Source organism: Heloderma suspectum, chromosome 4, assembly GCF_057233095.1.
Source record: "Heloderma suspectum isolate Gila_16-S chromosome 4, 16-S_ref, whole genome shotgun sequence".
Taxonomy (NCBI): domain Eukaryota; kingdom Metazoa; phylum Chordata; class Lepidosauria; order Squamata; family Helodermatidae; genus Heloderma; species Heloderma suspectum.
Window position 1 is genome coordinate 5,577,033 of NC_139461.1, and position 24,949 is coordinate 5,601,981.

The following is a 24,949-nucleotide window of genomic DNA, read 5'->3' on the forward strand; positions in this document are numbered from 1 at the left end:
TCACAGGGTCCCTAAGACCCTGTGAAAGAAAGAAGTCTCAAGAGACTGGACATTCAAAAAGGCTTCCAAACAGTAACAACTGCTCAGCAACAGAGCACAGTACTCAGTTGCATTGCTCCCTGGGACGAGCCTCAATCCGAGTATGGGCTCAATAATCCATGGGATAAATTCTAGCTCTACAAAAATATACTTTCAACACAGAAAATTAAGCGCAATGCAAATATCTGAAGCCAACAACACTTGGAATTGCTACCGAAGGCCTAATGGTACAGAAAGTCTCTTGGGGGATACTCACGTCAAGTAGTATAGCTAATCTGGGTCTTGCAAGGCCTGGGAGGACGACACTGGGTTTGAGGAGATGTCTGGAAGGCATCAGAGAAACACACAAGACATGTGCACCCCAGGTAGGGCATACAACACTTGAAGCAGATTGTCACCATCTCTAATTTCAGTGTCTTACAAAACAGTGTGGGAAAAGAGGGGTAAGAAAGCACCTATCTTCGGGCAGAGTCTGGAAAGCAGCAGGACTCTCCTCAGCTGATGGAATACATGGCCAGCCAGATGGAAAGCTTTGTGAGATTTCACTACTATTGAAGCACTTCTCTCTGGCTAAGAATTATGAGATCCAAAACAGGAGAGGCGATTCTATTATTATTGGTCCTGCTGCTGATGAAGGAACTTACACAGAAGTCTTTCAGAGAGGTGACATTACTCAAAAAATAATGCATCTACCTCAAAAGCATACACAGTGCTATGCAACAAGGGGTCTCCTATCTTATTTTCTCTATCTCATTCTCCAGGGCTAACACACCAAGAACTGCCTATAATTGCACCCAATCAATATTTTATCTGCCCTGAAGAGGTGGGGGAGGGGGCTGCTCCAACAGACCAACTTTCCATCATACCTTTTCCCCAGAAGATGCTGCTCAGACTGGAGGGAGCTCTCCCACGCAAACAGCCACAGTTCCTGCAGCCTCACAGAGCTTGCTCAGCATCAACATGTGGATGGCTCCCTCCCAGCTAAGGGCAGCAAGCTGGGGGAAGTGGGCTAACAGAAGCCTCAAAACCAGGAATTCCAAGTGTATCTGACAACAGGAGGCACTCAACCAAAAACTAGGCCAGAGTAGAAGGGCCACTGACAATATGAAATATTTAGAGAAAAAGGCAGAGCAGGAAGCCACTTTGCATGACACCCAGCATGTTGTCATGCTTACAAGGAGGCTGCTTGCTAAGAGGGCAGGGCTGCTTCCACCCCCACTGGGGGGCAGGGGGGGCTGAGACAGCCATTTAAGCCAAGGATTTCAAGGGACTCTCTAATGTATAATCAGTCAGAACTGACCTGAAGTAAAAGAAAAAGGCATTCCACAGCAATACTTTGTGGTATAATTCAAGGAAGAATCTCCAAGTTTAAATTAGGGGCCTAAGTCTTCGTGGGGTTTGCCCTGACTTAAGAAATGCCAACAGCTTAGAGTCCAATTCTGAATGGTGCTATACTGAGGCAGCAGCTGAGAGGATCAAGCATATGGGTCTGAATACCAGGTCAAATGCTAAAGCTCTTCCCCATCTGATCAATCATATCAGCCCTCAGTTCAAGAATGGGGTGGGAGCACAACTCTGTCCCATTCTTCAGGTGGGTGGGAAGAGAGATACACTATAATCAGACCAAGACACTTCAGCTGCCCCAGAAGCCACACAGAGGCCCTCTCTTCTGTGCTAGACCAAGTACAGGATATGAGGCCAGCCTGCAAATTCCTAGCTCAGCTTCCATCTGAGGCTGTTTGTATGAGTTGGAAAGGGGCAACAGTCTGTTGTGTGATGACTGAAAGTAGCAGTTTCAAGCACCAAGGAGCCTGGATCAGACATCTGCCCCAGCATCCAAATTAATTGGGTGCCTCTGAGTTCCAGTGTTAAGAGAGAGGGAGAAAAATTCTCTGTCCTCACTTCCTCCTCACCATGCATGCCACTGCCAGCAGATCTTCCAGAGAGGGGGAGCTTTCAAAGGCAGGAGGAAAGTCAAGCTAACCATTCCTCCTGAAAATCACTGCGACATTGAACACAGAGGTAATCAATTTACATAAATTAATACAGCCTGCCGCAAGCCAAAAGCATCAAGGCTATACCAGCAAACAAGGTCCAATGCCAAGCCAGAAGGAAGCAGTTTCAGCATTCCACATGGACCTGAGCACAGAGCTGAAACCAGAAAGCTTACCAGTGCCTTATAGAATCATAGAATCATAGAATAGTAGGGTTGGAAGGGGCCTACAAGGCCATCGAGTCCAACCCCCTGCTCAATGCAGGAATCCAAGTCAGAGCATCCCTGACAAATGGCTGTCCAGCCTCGTCTTGAAGGCCTCCAGTGTGGGAGAGCCCACCACCTCCCCAGGTAATTGGTTCCATTGCCGTATTGCTCTGACACTCAGGAAGTTTTTCCTGATGTTCAGTCGGAATCTGGCTTCCTGTCACTTGAGCCCATTATTCCGTGTCCTGCACTCTGGGATGATCCTGGCCTTCTTCTCTGTGACAACCTTTCAAGTACTTGAAGAGTGCTATCATATCTCCCCTCAGTCTTCTCTTCTCAAGGCTAAACATGCCCAGTTCTTTCAGTCTCTCTTCATAGGGCTTTGTTTCCAGTCCCCTGATCATCTTTGTTGCCCTCCTTTGAACCCTCTCCAGCTTGTCTGCATCCTTCTTAAAGTGTGGTGCCCAGAACTGGACACAGTACTCCAGATGAGGCCTAACCAGTGCTGAGTAGAGGGGAACTAGTACTTCCCGGGATTTGGAAGCGATGCTTCTATGAATGCAGCCCAAAAGAGCATTTGCCTTTTTTGCAGCCACATCACATTGTTGGCTCATATTCAGCTTGTGATCGACGACAATTCCAAGATCCTTCTCGCTCGTAGTGTGGTTGAGCCACGTATCCCCCATCTTGTAACTGTGCATTTGGTTTCTTTTTCCTAGGTGCAGAACTTGGCATTTGTCCCTATTAAATGCCATTCTGTTGTTTTCTGCCCAGCACTCCAGTCTATCCAGATCACTTTGAATTTTGTTTCTGTCTTCCAAAGTATTAGCTATCCCTCCCAATTTTGTGTCATCTGCAAATTTGATCAGCATTCCCTGCACCTCCTCCTCCAAGTCATTAATAAAAATATTGAAGAGCACTGGGCCCAGGACTGAGCCCTGCGGTACCCCACTCGTTACCTCTCCCCAGCTTGAGAAGGTCCCATTGATAAGCACTCTTTGAGTCCGATTCTGTAGCCAACTGTGGATCCACTGGATCGTTGTTTCATCTAGCCCACTTCGAGCTAGTTTGCTCATCAGGATATCATGGGGCACTTTGTGCCATGTGCCATGAACTGTTAGGAATATAACATGTATATATAACGCTCTCAGGGGCCTGATTCAGCTGTAATGACAAATCATAGTTTCTTGTTATGGAAACAATGGAGCGTACCATCCTGCCTTTCCTCACTTCTTTGCGTATGTAGGGAGGAAATTTAAAACTTCAGGTTGGGGCTTATTTCAAACCACAGGGGGGGTTTCGTTTTGTCTAAGGTCAGGAAATGTTGGTGTGTACAAACCAAAGTTACTTACCCACCCAGTATACCAAACCAGTTGATATTGTCAATTAATTTAGGAAATTGTGGTTTATTCCAAATCACTATCAGACCCTTTAATTCTCCTCCCCTTGCACACAAAGGAGCGGGAGGAAAGGAATGGAGCACATAAGCTCAAGCGTCACTGCAGCACATTCTCATCACAACCAACTATGATTTGTTGTGATGTCTGAATGCAGTCTCTATCTGAATGGCCAAGCTGCCTCCATTTCAGTGGGATAAGCTTGCATGTCACGGGGTGATTTTTGTTTCAACCCTGACTGCCCTGCCACGTGTCCTATACCAAAAAACCATTCTTTACTAAGGTTATGCCCTCACACTTTCATTGCTAAACAAGCAGAATGATCAAGGGAAGAGATGTAAAGTACTGTCAAGTCTGAAGCCAGGTGGAGAAACAGAAGCATGCAGGTTGTTGTACCTTGCCAGGCTGTGCTAGAGACAAAATAGCAAGAAAGAAAGCAGGAGAGATATTTATGAGGGGCTTCCGTGGAAGGGATTTATAATGTGAGTATCTAAGCAGGCATGCTGTTAGACATTGTGATCAGAGCAACCATTTCAGAAAACTGGCCTTTTCAGAACTCACTCTTAACAGTCACTCAGCAAACTATAGTTTCACGAATTCAGACTAATTCAGAGGAACTCATTGTTCCTAGCCTGGAACGAGACACAGATACTGCCACTTTCTCCCTGTACCATGATGCAACATGGAGCAAAAAAGAAACTGTTGTACATGCTCCTATGTTTCTTTAATACATCATACCCTTACGGTGCATTTAATTGTTGTAAGTCATATTGAGAGCCAATCTTGGCTGAAAGTTATATATCATAACTATAATAACAATGAAAAACAATAAACAGAAGACACCTTATTTGTTCGAGAGTACAAAACAGGCAAGGTGGTACCCTCAAACTTCTGCTTGTTGAAAGAGTATGCATCCTTTGGGGTTACAGAGCTTCTCTTTAAGCCATGGATAGGCAACCTGATACCCTCCAGATGTTTGGACTTCAACACCCATAATGCCTGACTATTGGCTATGCTGAGTGGGGCTAATGGAAATTGTAGTTCAAAACATCTAGAGGGACCCAGATTACCTGCCCCTGCTTTAAGTCCAGAGTTCTGTGTAAAACAAGGAATCTACGCATCCTGCCACCAACAGAAGATAGAACAAACAATAATTATTGCCCACACTATGTTTAAATCTCTCATTTTGTGGGAATAGTACACCAAAAATCACCCATGTCTGCCAATGGCAAGAGGCAATGAATATTTGGTATCATTTCCTCCAGGACCAAAATGGCAACAAAGTTCCTCACATTTGTGGCATCATGTAGAGTCAACCACCAGTTATTTTATTTATTGCATTTATTGCATTTATATCCTGCCTTTTTTCCTCTTGCAAGGAACTCAAGGCAGCTTACATTATCCCTCTCCTCTCCATTTTATCCTCACAACGACAACCCTGTGAGGTAGGTTGGGCTGAGAGTCTGTGACTGGCCCAAAGTCACCCAGTGAGCTTCCATGGCCAAGTGGGGACTAGAACCCGGATCTCCCAGCTCCCAGTCTGTCACTCTCACCACTACACTACACTGGTTAGAGACTCTACACATCCTTCCCTGCAAAGATTTTGTAGACCTGGCAATCTTTTCCTCTCCCATAAGCAGGGACAATTTCCAGCCAATCACCATATTATTACCCCAAGCCAAGCAACTGCACCAGGTACTCCAAGAGCTGCAGCCCCAGTATACTCTGCAGTGGATCCTGAGGCATTCTGCTCAGACTGCAGGTGGCTGTTTCTTTGACACCTTTTACGTTTTAGCAACTGGGAGAATCAGCCATTATCTGTTAGTTTGCCTTAACAGCCCTAGGTGTAACTTGAAACCTGCAAGCCCCCTGGCACAGCCCATCCCATTTGAGCCTGCAGCTCCTCCTCCTTCTCCTCCACTCCATCTTAAGACTCAAACCATGCAGGCTTCTCGACTTCGACATCAAGTCAGCCTCGTTTCCCTTCCTCTCCCCCCCCCCTTTTCTAACGTAAGAGCATAAGAAGAGCCCTGCTGGATCAGACCAAGGGTCCATCTAGCCCAGCATTCTGTTCACACAGTGGCCAACCAGCTGTCGACCAGGAACCCACAAGCAGGGCATGAGCGCAACAGCACCCTCCCACCTATGTTCCCCAGCAACTGGTGTACACAGGCTCACTACCTCTGGTACTGGAGATAGCACATGGCCATCAGGAGTAGAAGCCATTTATAGCCTTTTCCTCCAGGAATTTGTCCAACCCCCTTTTAAAGCCATCCAAATTGGTGGCCATCACTACATCCTGTGGTAGCGAATTCCATAGTTTAACTGATGAAGTGATCTGGAGCTCTCTAAAGCTCACCCGCAATTTTGTGCATATTTGGTGGGTTCTAATAAAGCAACTGCCTGAAGCAAATTCTGGAATTGAAAAATACTGCTGCTGCTGTACGTGGTGGGCTGGCCTTGATGTCCAAGTGGAGGACAACACAAGCACGCACACATTTATTACCACCGTGGCCAAAAAACCCTGCTGGGGCCCATCTACTCCAGCGTCCTGTTTCCCCGCTGTGACGAACAGGATGCCTCTGGGATTCCCACAAGCAGGGCAGAAGGCAGATCCGCTTCCCCACCACTGACACTCCAACCTTCCCCAATCAGATGTGTGGGATTACAACTCCCATCATCTCCCAGCCAGGTCAGGGAAGGCCGTAGGTACTCCAAGACAGACCTGAGGTGTTGAGAAGGAGAAGAGCTTCTTCTCTCTGCCCACTTCCTCCAGCCCATCCCTGACCAGGTCCCCCTCCGTTACTCACCTTTCTTCTAAGCTAAGGAGCCCCAAAGGCTTCCCAGCCTTCTCCAACCTGCTGCCTTCCAGACAGGCTGGGCTACAACGCCCATCATTGGCCATGTTGACTGGGTATGATGGGGGTTGTAGTCCAACACATCTGGAAGGTGCCAAGTTGGCGAAGGGTCTGTAGCCTCTCCTGACAGGGACTCTTCCCCACCCCGAATTGAATAATCCTAAGCCTCCCCCTCCTCATCACACTCCCCCCACACAGACATACACTTTGCAGGTGCCCCCATCTCCTTGGCCACATGACCACATGACCCACTTCGCCTATTCCCCGCCCCCCATTGGGTGGGGGTAGGGAGGCCGAGCCCCAAGAACACCCGGGTGACCCAGTTTAGCTACCCACCCCCCACCCGGTCACGTCACGTCACGTCCCTCCCGTCCCCGCCGGAGCTCGGTCGGTCGCTCACCCTCGGTCGGTCGGTCGGTCGGTCGGTCACCCCACCGCGTTTTCAAGCTGGGCCTTCCCGCGGGGCTCGCTTTTCCCACTCGGCCCAGCGTCGCTGCCATGGCAACGAGCCACACTTCCGCCCCAGGCAGGAAGTGAGGGACTCCCCGCGGCCGCCATGTTGAGAGAGGCCGACCTGCCCAAAGAAGGGGAGGAGAGACGGCCACCCTTGGAAGGAAGCTGGGCAGCCCTGGCTCCTGCAATCCATTTTTAATGCCCACGTTCAGCTTGACGTATTGCAGGCTGATCCCCGCCCCGCCTGCATCTCTTTAAGAATCGATAAAATGTTTCATTTTTTTAAAAAGGAATGCTTCTGGGCATGTGCAGAGTGCCACTGAAAGGTATGTTCAGCCTGCCTGGCAAGGTTGAAAGTCTGTAGCTTCCCAGGAGAGGAAAAAGAAGAAGAGCCACATCCCACCCTTTCTTTGGAGTCTTCCTTCACCAGAAGGGGGGGCATAGGAGTCAGGTGGGCCTGACTTGAGGAAGGCAGCCCCCGCAGGAGCAGCTCGATTCTTCCCCCTCACAGAAAGAATGGGCTGGTTGGGAGAAGCCCACCAAACACTCACTTCTACCAGGAGGCCTTCAGAGGCCACCTGCCAGGGGGCTGAGCATTCCACCACCCCTGGTCAGAAGGTATGCAGAAGGGTCTAGCCTGGTCACATTCAGGGGTCTCTCCTTTCCTGACTTGGCCCTGTAGCTTGCTTTCTACTCCTTGACTCATGTGATGGGATTTTTAAGCAGTTGCATCCTGAAGCTTTGCTTATAAAACTCCGGAATAAATACCAAATAAGCCCACCATTTAGAGTATAAATTAAGTTATCTAAAACCACCCTGCATCAGCTCAACATCAGCTCCCAAGACCCCAACGGAAACATTTTGCAGTACTTCATGAAGATGTTGAGTCAGTGTGAGGCACACAAATCTCCCTGTATGTTTTTTTAAGTCCATGGTGCTTTGCAGAGGACAGATGGATGGATCCCTGCCCTAAGGAACTTACAGCTATAAATGAAACAAGGTCCAGAGCGTGAGGAGCACCACTTTAGGGGCATGTGTACACTACAAACACAAGCCTATTATGGGTTCACACAAAGGATCCTGGGGGTACTTTAGGACAGTAAAGAGGCAGGGACTTTTGTCAGAGATTGCCAGTGCCCTCCCCTTGGAAAATCATCAGAAGCGGAGAGGCATCTTTCACGTTACTTGCTACCTGATCAAACCTGTACCTTCTGCATGCAAAGCAGATCACTACCTCTGCAGTTTGTGCCTTTCCCTCAGCCTGCTGTGTGATCCACCCTGGAGTACAAGAGATCGGCATTAGCTGTGTTATTCTCATGATTACAGGCTTCCAAAAGTACTCCTTTATCATTCCTGTGCTACCTAATTCTGAATCACAGTCACCCATGCATGCAAAAAGGAAAAGAAAAAGAACAAAATCCTTATTAGCCTATCAAAACAGGAGAGCAGAAATGCACCATGCATTCTCTTTTCCTCTTCTTCTTTGTTTCCACTTCCTCATGTATTCTTGCCATTATATTTCCAACAGATCAATGCAACCATGAGGAGTAGAAACCAGTGGCAGCTGTGTAAGCCAACAAAGGCAGGTTCTCAGGAGGCATTTAGAGGATCATTGTCACATAAAGAGGAGGCACAAAAATAATAAAGATAACCATGCTGGGCTATGAGAAAATAAAATCCAAATGCCACCGTTGGGTAACATGTTTATTAGGAGCAGCAAAATGCCACAAAAGATTGTGCAAGCTTTTGAGTTATCCAGAACTTTTCATCAGGCTAGGTGGTACAAAAAACAGTGGCAGGTTGTTGCATGGAAGACGAAGAAAAGAACTGAGAACTGAGCGTGACACTGCTGTGACATCACAGTGGCCAGAATCCAGACCCTGCTCGGACTAAAGCAATGCTCTTTAGCTCCAGCTCTGCGCAACCAACCTTGACCTCTTTGCTGAGCATCAAGACTTCTTGGTCCTCATACATGGCCCATCCTCGGTGTCCTTTGGCCAACAGGTCTCCAAATGCTTGCAGGAACAGGCGGAGCCACCAAAGACCAGATCGAGCCAGGCAGTTTCCTCATGATGCTGACGAGGAAGATGACTGGGAGACTGATCCTGACTATGTCAATGATACCAGCAGGCAGTGGAGAGATCGTGAGATTTCAACAATTTCAATCATTTCTGGTAAGCATGGAGAAGAACGGAGCCGTAAACATGGACTGGGAGGGTGTGGAGGAGGGGAGACAGTTCTTGCCCCAATTGCTAGATTTTATTGTATATATTTGGAATGATAGCTCCCCTACCTTAAACAGCATACTCGGACAACACATGGACACATGCCCCAATTGCAATGCTTCAGTTACACGGTATGTACTTTGCATGGTATGGAAGAGGCAATCACCATGCATGGGGATTATATAAAGTTAACAGTCCTTCAAAGGGTGGCACTCATTCCCAGCTCTTAAGTTCTAGGTCTGCCTTCCCCAACCTGATGCCCTCCAGATATGTTGGTCTACAACTCCCATAACCCCCTAGCTGGCATAGTCCAACACATTCAGAGGGCACCAGGTTGGGGAAGGCTGATCTTGGTGGAGAAGGCCATGAGTTGAAGACATTTCATTGAGTCATTCTGTTATTTCTTTATTTTTAGATCTCTCTAGATCCATTCGGGACTGCAGCCTTGGAAAGTCAGTCCCGCAGAGCAAGAAGAATTATGCTGGTCACCAAAGCCACCTCCAGCGTTACAAAGGTTCAGCATGGAACTGTGTAAAGGATTCTGAGGGGCATCAGCCACCACAGTGTCCACATGTACGCTCTTCCCCTAGTCTCGGCATCGAGAGGTCCTCCCTGTTCAACCGCAATGCTGCAGAAAAGCTGGACACCTTCTTCTCAGAGAAACTCAAAGCTTGGACTAGTGACACTGCCCACCTGTCCGACACCTTTGAGAACATGGAGGCCCCACAAGAAGAGCCCACCAGCCACAGCAGAGCCCATAGAAGTGCTGAAAAGGGACATGCAGGCACTGAGCGAACGAGCAGGAGACAGAATCAGAGCCGGGCAGTCCAAGCAAGAAGAGATATGGTGGCAGAACACACCTGTAGTTCTCCAGACAATTATGACCCTGGTACACGCCATGATCCATGCCTGAGGCACCTCCAGCACAAGGGGGGCACTTCAGAAGGCCCAGTCTGGAGGCACGAAGGTAGCAGGCCCTCCACAACTGTGAGCAGCTCAGCCAGGATCTTGCCCCAGTGCCGGATCAGCCATGTCCGAAGCTGCAGGGCCTGCCAAGCATTTAACCAGGATCTGCCAGAAGGGAAGGAGGCCCTCTATGAGAACTGCTGGGCCCCACTGCAAGAAGAGGACAGAGATGGCATGAGTGCCCCCCGCCCAAAGGAAAGGATTGCACCTGCCTGCCCACAACAGATCCCAGACCGACTTACAAAAGTGCAGCAGTGGCTGGAGCAGACCCCAGTGGAAGAGCCTCCAGCCCACCCAAGGCAACGCAAGCATGGAGTCGCACGTTTGGCAAGCCCAGTGACTCCAGCGAGGTGTCCTGCTTACAGACCCCTGGATCAGAAGGAAGGGGTTCCCTGGGGCAGAGCAGGAGATGCTGGAGACTGCCAGAGTCGGGAGCTCCCTGCTGAGGCCAGGCGCAGAAGGAACAGCCATCGAGAAGTGAATCCCAGTCATCAGGTGAGGGGGAAACAGTGCGGGGTTGCCATGCTCACATCACTTGGCAAGCCTCACTCGCTGAAGAGCCGTTCAGCAATGGAACCACCTGTCTGGAGGGGTGGTGGACTCTCCTGCACTAGAGGGCTTCAAACACAGGCCAGGCATCCATCAGCTGGGGATGTGCCAAGCCTCGATTTTCAGAGGGTTGGACTAGAAACATAGAAAGTGCCATAAACCAAGTCAGACCCTTGGTCCATCTAGGCCAGTATTGTTGACAGTGACTGGCAGCAAACATAAATACCAGCATAAAGCGGGGGCGGGAGTCCTAGGAAGTATTTCCCAAGGCCAGCCTAAAACAATTTACTCCCCAGCATCTTCCACAGCATGGAGAGCCATCCAAGGATATACCTCTAAGATCCCCTGTGGTGTTTCATGCATGCTGCCCAGACAATGACTTTGGTTACTTCTGTAGTTGGGTCAACTCCAAAAATCTTCTGCTTGCCCAAGGAAGAATATGGGACTGTCCATCATGCCAGAGGGACCACAGCTTAGTGACAGAGCATCTGCTGTGAAGGTCGAAGGTCCCAGGTCCAATCTCCAGCAATCTCCAGTTAAAAGGAGAAGGCAGCAGTGCTGGGTAATCTGTCTTTCTACCTGAGACCCTGGAGAGCTGCTCCAGTCAGAGTCCAGCCATCCCCAACCATGCACTCTCCAGATGTGTTTTACCAGTGACTCTGCTGGCCTGGGGTGATGGGAGTCCAACACATCTGGAGGATGCCTGGTTGGGGAAGGCTAGAGCAGACATTACCGGGCTCGGTGGACAAATAGTCTGAGCTGATATCAGGCAGCATCTGACATTCTTCTTGCAGCTTCCCCTTGAGCTTGTGCACCAGCTGGACAGGCCCCAAAGGCAGCAGGCCTCCCTCTTCCTGGTCCCCAAAATCTGCTCTTCACAGGCCTACTACCTGAAGTGCTTCATTTCCAGAAAGAGAGATGTTTGGGGCTCACTTCTGTCACAGTCTAAAATAATGACTTCTGCTCTACAAGTCCTTCCCCCACTGACGTGTGGGGTTCCTCTCTGCTTACTCAAGAGTAAGTAGATCACCTTTTCAGGGGAACTTTCATCTATTCCTGGCATGAAAAGCTGGTGCCAGGGCTGAACCTCCATGAGCCTTGATGAAAATTACGGTCTGACTACCTTGGAATATATATATATATTTATATTTATATTTATTTATTTATTTTTAAACGTATAGCCCACTTTTCCTTGGAAACTTGCTCAAGATGGCTTACAATTACAGATAGACCCACACACACACACACACACACACACAAAACTTCAATACATAAGAAAACAAGAGAGACAGAAGCAAACAATAATAATAATTCCACATTAAAAGCTAACCAAGCCTTTAAACCTTTGATAGATCTATCCATCCTTCATGAATTTAATAAATTTAATAATAATAATGAATTTGTTTAATCCTTTTTTTAAAAGCAATCTAAGCAATGCAGTTATAGGACAAATCCAGTGGCCGGGGGAATTCACCTCTCCTACTCAAGGGAGTCTCCTTCAAAAACATAAATAAAAATGCAGAATTGAGGAATCCAGTGATGTCCATCCACTTTATGTTCCAGTTTGGATGGAATGCTAAACCAGTTTAACATCACACAAACAACCCTGGGCGGGCCTCAGAGTTGATGCTCCCTGGCATGGCCATGAAACTGGAAGTATCCACTTCCTAGTTTAAACTAACCACAGCTTGTTGTTATGTCTCAGCTGGGAACTGCAGTTAATTTAAACCAACCTTTCCCAACGTGGTGCCCTCCAGATGTATTGGACTGCAACTCCCATCATTCCCAGCCAGCATGGCCAGAAGCAGATGCTTCTGACCTCCTCCTTGCACTTCTGAGAGAGAAGAGGAGAGGGGGGAACCCATGAGCCCAAGGCTCAACCAGCCTCATTTGCATAACACTAAATTATGACTTAGTGACATCCAAACCAGGTCCATGTCTCTTCTTAGGAAGTTTTAGATCCACACACAGGGGAAGTGGCCAGCAAGGCTGTTCACCCATTATGCAAGCAGAGGCTGATCATATGCGCTAAGATTATGTGAACTAATATTTGCCTCAAAATACGTTTTTTCTGTTATTGCTATTAACAGTTCTAATAATGTAAATATTCTATCAGCAGATAGAATCAGGAATAGATTCAGCATTTAAGTCATGTTTATCATGTTAATTATAAATGCTAAATAATTAAAATTAATTTCCATTTTCCATTGGGAATTTCCAATTTCCAATGTAATTTAAACTACGTTGTCAGACATAAAAATTTTAGGATTTCTATGATTGATATAATACCATTGGTAAGAGGAAAAGATGTAATGGTGAGACAATCTATATCTGTCAAGCCAAGCCTGAATGATCCATTTGAAATGTCATCAAACGGATACAGTTGCAGAACCATGGCGAGGGCATGGAGGCTGCAGAAACAAAAGTTCTGATGATTAAAAAGCATTAGCAGGGCATGTTTAGATTATGAAACGCTGCTATATTGTTTCTGAAACCAACAGCTTTGTGGTTGGATAGGTAGACAGACATGAGAGATGTATAGGTGAATATAGGGCTCCATGGGAACACTAGCAGTTTTGAAAATATGACTCAACAGACCAGCTGTCCCCAACTTTGTGCCCTCCGGATGTGTTGGACTGGGAATGATGGGAGTTGCAATCCAGCACATCTGGAGGTCACCAGGTTGGGGAAGGCTGCAGTAGAGTATGATGAATCCAAACACATGCCACCACACCAGAGTTGACAGTGAGTCATATTTGCTCCCTGATTACACACACATTTTCAAAATGTGAGGAGAGAATGTACCTATGCAATTGGCCCTTGTGGTAATCTGACTGCAGGCAGGGCAAATGTTCAGGAAGGAATGCAGCTTGCCAGCTCCATGCCAGAGGTTGTTCCACAAGGCTCTGAGCTGTCTGTTGTTTTCTCCTCCCTGGGTGCCGAAAGTATGAAAATGTAGCTTTGGCACTGCTGGTCTCTGCTTACCTGCCACTGCCAATCTTTAGAACTGGACTGTTGGTCACCACTGGAACATCCTGAAGTATTTTCAAGCCTCCTGGTGTACCAGTATTTAAGGGATGGGGTGGACCATCCTGAAATTCACCGCAATAACTTAGGTCTTTTGCAGGGCCACATTTCCCAAATTTCTTTGCTGCAAGAGAGCACTAGATAGACCGTGGTTCCCAATGCAGCACCCACGGGGACTCCCAAGGCACCCACAAAGCTTCCCACTCCCTGCTTCCTTAAAAAAAAAATTAATTTTTAAAAACTTGAAAAATGTCAGGGTGCCAGATTCTCCTTCCTGTTCCTGAACCTGCCACTGATCAGTGGTTGGGTGGGCAGGATGAGAAGGAAAGCGTTGCTTCCTGGCCCCACCCAGGTTTCATCTCTATAATCAAAGAGCAGTTTGCTATCCCAGTCGGCGGGGGTGGGGGTGCTACCTAAGCCTTCATCATTCCCTGAAGGGGGGCATGAAATCTCTCAACCAATCCATTGCATTGTGGGTGGTATGCAGTAGTTTTCAAGTGTTTTACCCCACAACACTTCCACAGACATTCCATTACCTCAGAGAGAGAAAAAATTGTTCCACAATCTGTCAAAACCTCTGAGGGAAATCCTGTAAAAAAAAAAATTTCCAGCAAAGCCTCAGCTACAGATTAGGCATCTATAGAGGCCAGTGTACCCACAGCTTCTGGGTACCTTGTGGCAAAATCTACCAATGTGAGGATGTATTCTTTTCCTCTGCGTGTTTATTGAAGGGGCCCACTGTATCCATTCCCACTCTGAAAAAAGTCTCTCCTATGATAGGCAGAGGTTTCAATGGGGCTTTACCTTGGTGCCCACCTGCTGACAGGTGTCACAAGACCTGCAATACTCAGCTACCTGTTTGGCAATACCAGACCAGAAGAAATTTGCCATTTTCCTTTGTTTAGTCTTTTTTCCCAAATGTCCTGCGCATGGCATATCATGGGCTAGTTTCAGTAACTTTAGCTGGAATTTTTTAGGTACCACCAGTTGTTTTAGGGGCTCCCAGTTTAGCTCTTGGGTTTGTGGCAACCAGAGTCTATACAGCAACCCTTTGTTCCAAATAACCTGCTCCCGATTTTCCTCAGGCAAAGGCACCTCCTCAGGGAGAGCAATTCTTTTTAAAGGTACCAAACCAGGATCAGTGAGTACTTTCTGTTTGAACTCCTCTGTTCCTCCTAAGTCAGAAACCTGGCTCTCTAGAACCCTCTCCTCTACAGAACCGCTTGCCTCAGTTACTTGACTGGGGTTAGATTCTGCAGATTCCTTACAGGCTTGTTCTGCCTCTTCCAGGACTGCATTTGCTTCTTCCTGGGGAGGTTCTGGGGTTTGGCTTAATCCCTTAGGGATCAATAAAAGTTGTACTTCTGGTTCTTTTCCTTTTTCCGGAACAATTTTTTCATGGCCCTCCCCTGGAGCTTCCCCCCTTTTATTTTGATTGCAAGTTACCACACATATTTGAGCATCTGGACCCATTATATCTTTTCCCAGGCTGCGTTTCCACCAGCGATTTACTCCAATCTGGCTGCGCGGTGAGGTCTCTGTGTTTCCATAACATCGTGGCCATTCAGCACCAGCCCTGCATTTTAACGGGGAAAAACTGCTTCTTCTGAGACTGGTTCTAGTCTGACTTTTCCAGCTTACTTCAGCTCCGTTACTGACCTGTTTCCACAACCGCACTGGGATCAGTATCATAGTCCTGCCCATGGGGCATGTAGCCAGCCGGGCCTTTGTGGGTGTGTCACTCTGACCTCAGTGACCCAACCCCTTCCCTCCCTGTTTCCTGGAAGTTTCATCACCGTTTTGGAGCAGGATGCTGAGGGACCAACTTTTAAAACATCATTGAAAATAAGCACCAGAACACAGCCCATGACCCCAGTCAAGGGGTGTTTTCTCCCATTGTGCTGAATGAGGCTTGCCCTCTCAGTGACCACAGAAATGGTCACTGAGTTCCTGACTTGTGTGGCGGATAACTTCCTCCTACAGAAAGTCAAGGAAGGAACTAGAGGATCGGCTATCCTTGACTTGATCCTAACCAACAGAGATGACTTGGTGGATAAAGTAGCTGTTACACAAACTCTGGGGGAAAGCAACCATGTTATACTTGAGTTCTTGGTTCTAAGGGAAGCAAAAGCCGAGTGTAGTCAAATGCGTACCCTGGATTTTAGGAAAGCTGATTTTAATAAACTCAGAACAATGATCAGTAAGGTCCCATGGCAAGCGACTCTAACGAGAAAAGGAGTCCAAGATGGGTGGGAGCTTTTAAAAAAGGAAATTCTCAAGGCACAATTACAAACCATTCCAACAAGAAAAAAATGTGGAAGACAACAGAAGAAGCCAATGTGGCTTCACAAAAAGCTTAGAGATGACCTGAAAACAAAGAAGCACACATATAGGGAGTGGAGAGAAGGCCAAGGAACAAAGGAAGAGTACAGGCAGGTAGCACAGAATTGCAGGGATGGCGTCAGGAAGGCTAAAGCTGAGAACAAGCTGAGGTTAGCGAGGGAGGCTAAAAGTAACAAAAAGGCTTTCTTCAGCTATGTGCATAGTAAAAGGCAGAGGAAAGAAATGGTTGTTCAGCTATTAAATAAGGATGGCAAAATGATAACAGATGACAAAGAAAAGGCAGAGGTACTCAATTCCTACTTTGGCTCAGTGTTCTCCCAAAAGAGGGTCAATGACCCCTCTGGCAAAGGCGAAGTGCAGGCTGAAAGGGCAGAATTGCAGCTTGAGATCGACAGGCATATGGTCAAGGAACACCTCATTACTTTGAATGAGTTCAAATCTCCAGGGCCAGATGAGCTGCACCCTACAGTAATAAAGGAACTGGCAGAAGAACTCTCAGAACCACTGTCTATTCTCTTTGAGAAATCATGGAGGACAGGGGAAGTGCCAGATAACTGGAGGAGGGCTAATGTCCCTATCTTCAAAAAGGGTAAAAAGGAGGAACCTGGGAACTACAGACCAGTCAGTCTGACATCAATCCCTGGGAAAATTCTGGAGCAGATGATAAAGCAATCCATCTGTAAGCACCTTGAAAACAATGCCGTGATTACTCGAAGCCAAGATGGATTTGTCAAGAACAAGTCCTGCCAGACAAATCTGATCTCATTTTTTGATCAAGTCACCTCCCTTGTGGACCATGGGTATGCTGTGGACATAATATACCTCGCCTTCAGCAAAGCTTTCGACATGATCTCCATGATCCCCATGATCACGATCTCCTGGAGCCCCATGATCTCCTGATGAGCAAACTAGCTCAAAGTGGGCTAGATGAAACAACGATCCGGTGGATCCACAGATGGCTACAGAATCGGACTCAAAGAGTGCTTATCAATGGGACCTTCTCCAACTGGGGAGAGGTAACGAGTGGGGTACCGCAGGGTTCAGTCCTGGGCCCAGTGCTCTTCAACATTTTTATTATGACTTGGAGGAGGAGGTGCAGGGAATGCTGAACAAATTTGCAGATGACACAAAATTGGGTGGGATAGCTAATACTTTGGAAGACAGAAACAAAATTCAAAGTGATCTGGATAGACTGGATTGCTGGACAGAAAACAACAGAATGACATTTCATAGGGAGAAATGCCAAGTTCTGCACCTAGGAAAAAGAAACCAAATGCACAGTTACAAGATGGGGGATACGTGGCTCAACCACACTACAAGCGAGAAGGATCTTGGAATTGTCGATCACAAGCTGAATATGAGCCAACCATGTGATGTGGCTGCAAAAAAGGCAAATGCTCTTTTGGGGTACATTAATAGAAGCATAGCTTCCAAATCCCAGGAAGTACTAGTTCCGCTCTACTCAGCATTGGTTAGGCCTCATCTGGAGTACTGTGTCTAGTTCTGGGTGCCACACTTTAAGAAGGATGCAGACAAACTGGAGAGGGTTCAGAGGAGGGAACAAAGATGATCAGGGGACTGGAAACAAAGCCCATGAGGAGAGACTGAAAGAACTGGGCATGTTTAGCCTTGAGAAGAGAAGACTGAGAGGAGATATGATAGCCCTCTTCAAGTACTTGAAAGGTTGTCACAGACAGGAAGGCCAGGATCTCTTCTCAATCATCCCAGAGTGCAGGACACGGAATAATGGGCTCAAGTTACAGGAAGCCAGATTCCAGCTGAACATCAAGAAAAACTTCCTGACTGTTAGAGCAATATGGCAATGGAACCTATTCCCTAGGGAGGGGGTGGGCTCTCCCACGCTAGAGGCATTGAAGACGAGGCTAGACAGCCATCTGTCAGGGATGCTCTGACTTGGATTCCTGCATTGAGCAGGGGGTTGGACCCGATGGCCTTGTAGGCCCCTTCCAACCCTACTATTCTATGATTCTAAATAACAGAGAAGCCCCTCAATTGACACAGCATATATCAAAGCCCAATTCCTTAAATGCGATTAAGCGTAATGTTGAGGTTCCGATCCATTGCCTTAGGATGCAACTCCTTGTGCTTTAAAATGGGGGCTGGTTTCTAACTCTTTCCCACAAGAAACCCATTAGTGTCTCCTCAGTAACTCTCATTGCAGTCAATGAGGCTTGCCTTTGAATGCCCACATCAGAACGTACAGAGATTCCCCCTTAGTTGAAATGGCTCACTTTTAAGCCCAATTCCTTAAGTGCGATTAAGCCACCAAGTGGGATCTAGAGGCTCTGATGAATTGCCTTAGGAAGAAAGTACTGCACAGCTTAATTATAGAGATCCTGCAGGTAACAATGGGGGCTGGTTTCTCTCTTTGTGTTTACTGCTCTCTTTCCCCCAACAAACCCATTACTGTCTTGTCAGAAGTAGCTCCCATTGTGCTCAATGAGGCTTGCTCCTGAAATGCAGGTGCATCTGGACTTTCAGGGGAAAGGAGAAGGGAGGGGAGGGGGGGAAGCCTCTCTTCACAGCAAAGCTGATTCCTTTTTAAAAATCTGGTACTCCTCCATTAGCTTCTCCTTCCATTGTCCTGGAAACACCAAGAAGGTGGGAACACTGATGAGGTAATCAGACTCCACCCACCCAGACTCCACCCAGCCATCAAGAATATAATTCGATTAGAGCTCAGCACAGAGCCCCAGGCTACAGTGATAAGCTGGGCTTTAAGGGCTGTGGAAACAGGAAAAGGAGAAGATGCAATTGGGGAAATATCACAACAGAGTTGCAAACAAAGTGAAGCTGATGGCATGGAAACACGCCCCAGAACGATAGGGGCAAATTGGGCTTGCGGTTCCATCACACCAAACTCATACAACCCTTGCCATCCCCTCCATTTTATGGACAACCTTGCCACTGGGGCATCAAAAGATGGGCCCTTTACTCCCTGAATTTCTATGTACCTTCCTGGTACTAGATCTCCAGGTGACACCAAATCAGCTTGTATTAAAGCAGGGGTCCCCAACCCCCAGGCTGCGGACCGGTACCGGTCCGTGGCCTGTTAGGAACCGGGCTGCAGTAGGGGTGTACGAAACCCCCCTACCTTGGGTCCGCGGGGGGCGGGAAGCAATCCGTCCCTCCCCCCCCGAATCCTCACCGGCCCCGGCTGGCTCCACTCTGTGGCAAGTCTGCAGAGCTGCCAGCCGGCTCCGGACGCTGGCGGACTTGTGGCTGCTGGGACGCAAGTGGATGCCATTTGCATCCCAGCAGCCAGATGTCCGCCAGCGAAACCATCCCCCCCCCACCATGGAAAAATTGTCTTCCACAAGACCGGTCCCTGGTGCCAAAAGGTTGGGGACCGCTGTATTAAAGAACAACCTGCTTCCAAGTCCAGCATGGCGATAATGGTTTTATCCTTAACATAAACAGGTTCTTTAAATTATTAACCTCTTCACAGTTAGAGATCACAAACCCACAATTACAGGACTGTTTCATACTTGCTACACCTTGGGGCTTGTTTTGTTCCTGTTGGGAGCACCCACTTTAGCAGGCAAAGGGGTTTGTAACCTAGGGCAATTGCTCCTGATATGGCCTGTCTGGCCACAATAGCCGTCTCTATCCTTGGCGTAAGAGGAATCATTTGGAGGTTTTTTTAAATTCCTTTTTGACTGAGGTTTCTCCCTTCCCTCTGTTCTTTTCAGACTCCAACCTTGGGCCCAAACCTTCCCAGTTTTCAGTCAGTTTGTCAGCCATTTCAGCAGCTTGGCTTATATTGTCAGGATCTTTATGCTTAACCTTCAGGTTTATTTCCCTGGGTAACTGAAAATAAAACTGATCCAGAGCCATTAATTCTAGCACTTTTTCCCTTGTATCAGCCTTAGCTTCCTCTACTCATTTCAGTAGCAGGTTTTTTAGCTTTGTTCCAAATTCCACCATAGAATTATCAGGCTGAGGAGCTAACATTCTGAACATTTTTTCTAAAGTACTCAGGACCCAACCGGACCCTTTAAACACAGTTTCTTTAAACTGAACATAGATAACAGCCCCACCCTTGGCATGCTATTATAGATCTGTGCCAGCTCCCCTTTTATTAAATTAGGCACAAACTTCATATATTCAGACACTGGTTTTATTTTGATGCCAAGTAAAAACATGGCTTTTTACTAGAGCCTTTGAGGGCTAAATCATTCCCTAAAGCAGCACACTGTTTTAACTGTTTTATTGTTTTAGTTTTTAATTTGTATGGGCTTGCTTAATAGTTTAATATGTTTGGAGGGCGCAATCCTATCGGGATAGGTGGCTGCCTCCGAACTTGGAGGCGACTGCCTATCCAATGCAGGGCAGGAGAAGCACAGAGGGGATCGTCCTGCATTTACGGCTAGATAGCCAATTTTGGCTGTCTAGCCGTGGGACCTCGGAGTGCGGGAAGCAGCATCAGGACGACACGTACAATGTGTCGTGCTGGCATTTCCGACTTCCCCACCCCAACACGCCCCCAGGAACTCCCCGTTTGTGCTGCTCCACGCTCCTCTTCCGAGCGTGGGGCCATTCCGTGCTGCCTGCGAGACAGCGTGGGAGGGGGCGGAGGTCAGTTCTCAGGGAACCAACCTATCCTATGTCCATCTAGCTGCAAACTAGCGGCCATAGGATTGCGCCCTTAGGTGTTTGTTTATTGTTTTATACTGTTTAAACGGATTTTATCTGTATGCCACCCTGAGATCTTAGGGTGGGATACAAATGTTTTAAACAAACAAACAAATAAATTCACCCTCCTGTAGTCCCCACTTCTGTGATGCCTATTCAAAGGTGGTCAGGAACACCTTTGGGTCTTCTCCTGGGAGGGATGCCATGAAGTCCTTGCGGGTGACCCTAGCTGGCTGCTCCTGCCATAGCTTTGCCATCTTTTCCTCATGTCTGTGTTGCTCCTCTTGCATCTTTTCCTTGTGTCTGCATTTTTCCTCTTGGCTTTACATTCTTCTTGCAGCTTTTCCTCATGTCTGCATCGTTGCTCTTGGGCTTTCAGTTGCTCAGCCTGCAGCTGGATCCGCTCCCACTCCCACTTGTACTCCTCCTTCTGCTTGGCCAACATCTGCAGTTCCCTTTCTTTGACCTCCCATTCTTTTGTTTGGGGCTCAGCAGGACTTATGGGCCTCTTTATGCCAGCTGCTACATGTGTGATCAGCATTACTTTAAGCTCTTCCACAGCTTTTTCTTCCCATTGCAAATTGTCCTTTTTGCATGGCTCAATCTGGGCAGCTTTCTTCATAGACAGATACTGGCTCACCTTGCTAGCCTGTCTGTTCCCTAATCCACAGATCCAAAAATAGAACACGCTGCCTTTGTCAGCTCTATTGGGAGAACCCTAAACATTTTGGCATGTCAAATTTTACCTTTGGTAGAATCCCACCGCTAACACCACATGTCAAGGTTCCCCTTATGACCCGGACCCCCTTAAGGATCTCTTGCCTCCATAAGAGTCCCGCTTTCCTTCATCTAAACTTCCCCTTTCCAATAACATGGCGTTTAGGCTGTAGACATGGGATGATTGACAGACCAGACCTTTGGGAGTTTAACCACAACAGTTTATTAGTAAATTTAAAGCAAGCAACCACAACTACAGGTATTTACACAATATTGCTGAGTGATACAAAAGGCCTTAAAAGAAAAGTTGCAAAACGCAAGTTCCTTTACCCTAGCTGTATTTAGATTTCTCCAGGCTGCTTCTTCCTGCTTCGTCTTCAGGCTCTGGGCTTCTCAACTCTGCTCTCACTACTCTGGTCTTTCTGACACTCTCTTTATATACCCTCCTCCCCCAAAACCAAAAGTACTGCTTTAAATCTGAAGAAATGAAACTTAACTGGGGAAATGAAAATGAAACTTAGCTGGGGAAATGAAACTACTCCTCTCAGGGATACCCCCTTCTAACAAAAAAAAAAAAAACCACCCAGGCCTCTAAGCCTGACCTTTTTTCCCTTTGCCTCTGTAGGCCTCAAGCCTTCACAGGGTATTTTGCTGTGCTTCTGTGGGTTCAAATATGTGGATTGGCTGTGGAGTTCAGAGCCTTCCTCTGCTTGTATTCAGTTTTTTGGGGAAATTAATTACCTTTTAACTAGCCAGGCCCCCACAGCAACTATTACGTGACTAGCCACATCCTCTGTGCGAAACATTTTGTGGTGGTGCCCACAGCAGTTTCTCAAATTCCCAAATGCGCCCATGGGCCCAAAAAGGTTGGGAACACCTAGGATAGACAAATGATTTTTCTCTCCAACAGTTGATTTCTTTAAAGCATGAAACATGTAATAAACCGTAACAATACTTCCCTCTGCATGAATTGTCCACACTGAGGGTGCTTCCAGAAGCATAGCTCTTGGTGCGTACAGTTAGAAAGCATTATACAGCTCTTCTGTCTTTTTCTGCTTAACTCAGCCTTCCCCAACCTGCTGCCCTCCTGCCAGTGGCTGGCTGCTCCTTTCTTGACAGAGGCTTTTACCAGGAAGGAATTCAACAGGTGCAGCTTTTCTCCCTCCCTGCATCTTCATCTGCTGAATTTCCTCCAGTTGTGCAGCTGTCATGAGGTGCAGGAACCTCTACTGGGCAAAGTGTTGGCAACTTTCTGGCCACTGGGGCACAGCAGCTACAAGCCGTGTTTAAGCTTTTCCCGTCCTCCCTTTCCCCCATAGCCAGCTGCACAGATCCTCGCCTGTGATGACACAAGTACTTCACCCGCCACATGTTCCTGCTTGTTCTGTGAGCAACAGAGACCTCGTGCCAAATTGATCTCCAGCAATAAAAGGCCCGACCCCTCTGCAGAAGAAGTAGCGGTCCAGCTACAGGCAGAGAACCGCGTGCCCCGGATCGTGGAGGCCTTTGAGCGTCGGTCCCTGCGGGAGGCCAAAATAGCAGAGCAGGAGAGGGCGTTCCAGTCTGCCGGGCAGAGAGACCCAGAGAAGAGAGGCAGGGTGACAAAGAGTCATCGGGAGAGCAGGCGAGGCCAGCGGGCCAGCAGCTCCAAGGCACGCAAATCCCACTTCAAGGAGGAGCCACGCGAGGAGTCAAGGCCCCGGCTGGTGTCTGAGGGACACCAAAAGCACAGCACAGGAAAGGATGGGGAGCGGGCAGGGAAGCGGCCCAGTTTCATGGACAGACTGCGAGGGCGGCAATAGCATCCCAGCTGAAGCAGCCAAGGGCCTGCAAAGGAGCCAAGCACAAGGCCATTGCGAAGGGATGTGCAGAAGTGGCCGATGGGGTCACAACATGGAGGAGGCTCCAGAAGTGACCGTAGCTCAGGAGTCTGAGCTGAGCCAGGGGGTGGAGTGCTGGCCCTCTGCAGGAGGGGCAGAAGCAGAACCCAGAGCAGTGGCAAGAACCTGTCCCTGGAGCCAGTCTGCTGTGGCCAACAGATGGGGCCTGAAGGCAGTGGGGTGGGCTTTATGGAGGGGGCACACTGATTGCCCCTGCCGGCCCAGCTCTCTGCCTTCCACAGATTGGGGCTTGGGCTTGCCACACGGTAGGCTGTCAATGCCATGGGGTCTCCCCCCGTCCCACCCTTGAGAAGACAAAGGAGAGTGACGGTGCAAGGCAGGGTGCATGTGACCCTGTCCAGCTGTGGGGACCATGGGTGGGACACAGCGAGTAATGGGGCGGGGGGGTCAAGATGAAGCAGGCAGTGGTATGCCGGCCAGTAGGTCCCATGGAGGTAAGTTTTCATAGTATGCATCTCTCCAGTGGCTCCCAAGCCTGCTCCAAAGGATGATGTTTTGCTGGTTGGGGAGGGGATCACAATAGCCTGCTGCACAGAGAGATTGTGCCAGGCTGGGAGAGAGCCGCTGGGGTTTGCTGACTGAGGCCAGGCCAAGCGGTTCTTCTCAAAAGGGACAGTGTTAATATAAATAAACTTTGGCTGTGATCCAGATGTGTACCACAAGATGGCGTTTCATGATTCCTTGGTTAATTCCATGATTGATTCCAGGGCTGTAGGAGACAAGAAGAGGAGGGACACACACCCCCTCTGCAGGAGGCGGGCTCATCCCACCTCACTCTCTGACTCATCCTTCCCAACCTGGTGCCCTCCAGATGTATTGGGCGGCAACTCCCGTCATTCCCATCGACAATGGCCATTGGCCATGCTGGCTGGGCGTGATGGCAGTTGTAGCCCAGCACATCTGGAGGCTCTGGGTTGGTACTGAGTACCGAGAACTCGCACAGGAAGTTTAGTTTGCAAAGCACTTCATAATCATCATCATTCTGCAAGGGCAGTCAGTCACACATTATCCCCTGTGTTACAGAGAGTGATGGCCATGCAAGGAGGACATGGTGGCCCAGACCTCCGAAGGCCACACCCGTTGTTGGCTGGACATGCCCTGCCTGTGGCCAGGAGTGAGTTGGGTTCAGTGGAGAGAGACAGGATCACCACCCTACAGGACCTCAGGCAGTAGACCTAGTCCTCCCCTCTTGGGTTTTCTTTGGCGTTCGATCCCACTCTATCTCCGGGGCTTTATGCAGACATATCTTTACATTTGCAAAAAAGACAGACAGGAGGCACATTTACACCACCTATTTCAGTCTTATATCATGTTTAAATGTCATGAAAAGGCTGTAGCTGGCAAAGCAACCAAAGCACTCTGAGCCACCTCATTCCTCTCCCGCCCCGCCCCACCCCGCCCCATTTTTCCTAAAGATAATCGGGGAAGCCTCTAGAGAAGCATTTCACCCTTTGACATGAACACTGAGCTCATTCGTTTCTGGTACCAGAAGTCTAGTACATGGGCAGCCAACCTGTGGAATGAGGTGTGGCACATGGAGCTGGGGTATAGCATATGCCTGAGCAGGAGTGGGGCCTGGCATGGCGCCCAGTTGCATTGCTGCCTCCCTCCTCTGCAC

General features: G+C 48.2%; 2 protein-coding genes across 4 annotated transcripts in view; one reads left to right on the forward strand and one right to left on the reverse strand.

Annotated features, from left to right (window-relative positions):
• Window positions 1–7,027, reverse strand: part of PPP1R16A (protein phosphatase 1 regulatory subunit 16A) — a 70,374-nt gene extending 63,347 nt beyond the window's left edge. For 2 of the 3 annotated variants that reach the window (XM_084854764.1, XM_084854761.1), the window contains exon 1: window positions 6,895–7,027. The gene's annotated coding sequence lies outside the window, so the exon portion shown is untranslated. Of the gene's footprint in view, window positions 1–295; window positions 2,065–6,894 lie in introns of those variants that run through there. The other variant, XM_084854762.1, reaches the window with a different exon arrangement.
• A 1,471-nt stretch (window positions 7,028–8,498) lies between these two features.
• Window positions 8,499–24,167, forward strand: LOC146346465 (uncharacterized). Its single transcript, XM_084854751.1, has 3 exons — window positions 8,499–9,121; window positions 9,588–10,633; window positions 22,750–24,167. Exons 1-3 carry the CDS (start codon window positions 8,845–8,847, stop codon window positions 23,230–23,232), a joined length of 1,806 nt encoding a protein of 601 aa, XP_084710877.1. The 5' UTR covers window positions 8,499–8,844; the 3' UTR covers window positions 23,233–24,167.
• Window positions 24,168–24,949: the final 782 nt, after the last annotated feature.

Coding starts and splice junctions, on each gene's coding strand:
- LOC146346465 (XM_084854751.1), top strand. CDS start 8,845: ATGCTCTTTAGCTCCAGCTCTGCGCAACCAACCTTGACCTCTTTGCTG. Junction 9,122..9,587: donor AACAATTTCAATCATTTCTG/GTAAGCATGGAG, acceptor CTTTATTTTTAG/ATCTCTCTAGATCCATTCGG. Junction 10,634..22,749: donor AAGTGAATCCCAGTCATCAG/GTGAGGGGGAAA, acceptor TTTCCCCCATAG/CCAGCTGCACAGATCCTCGC.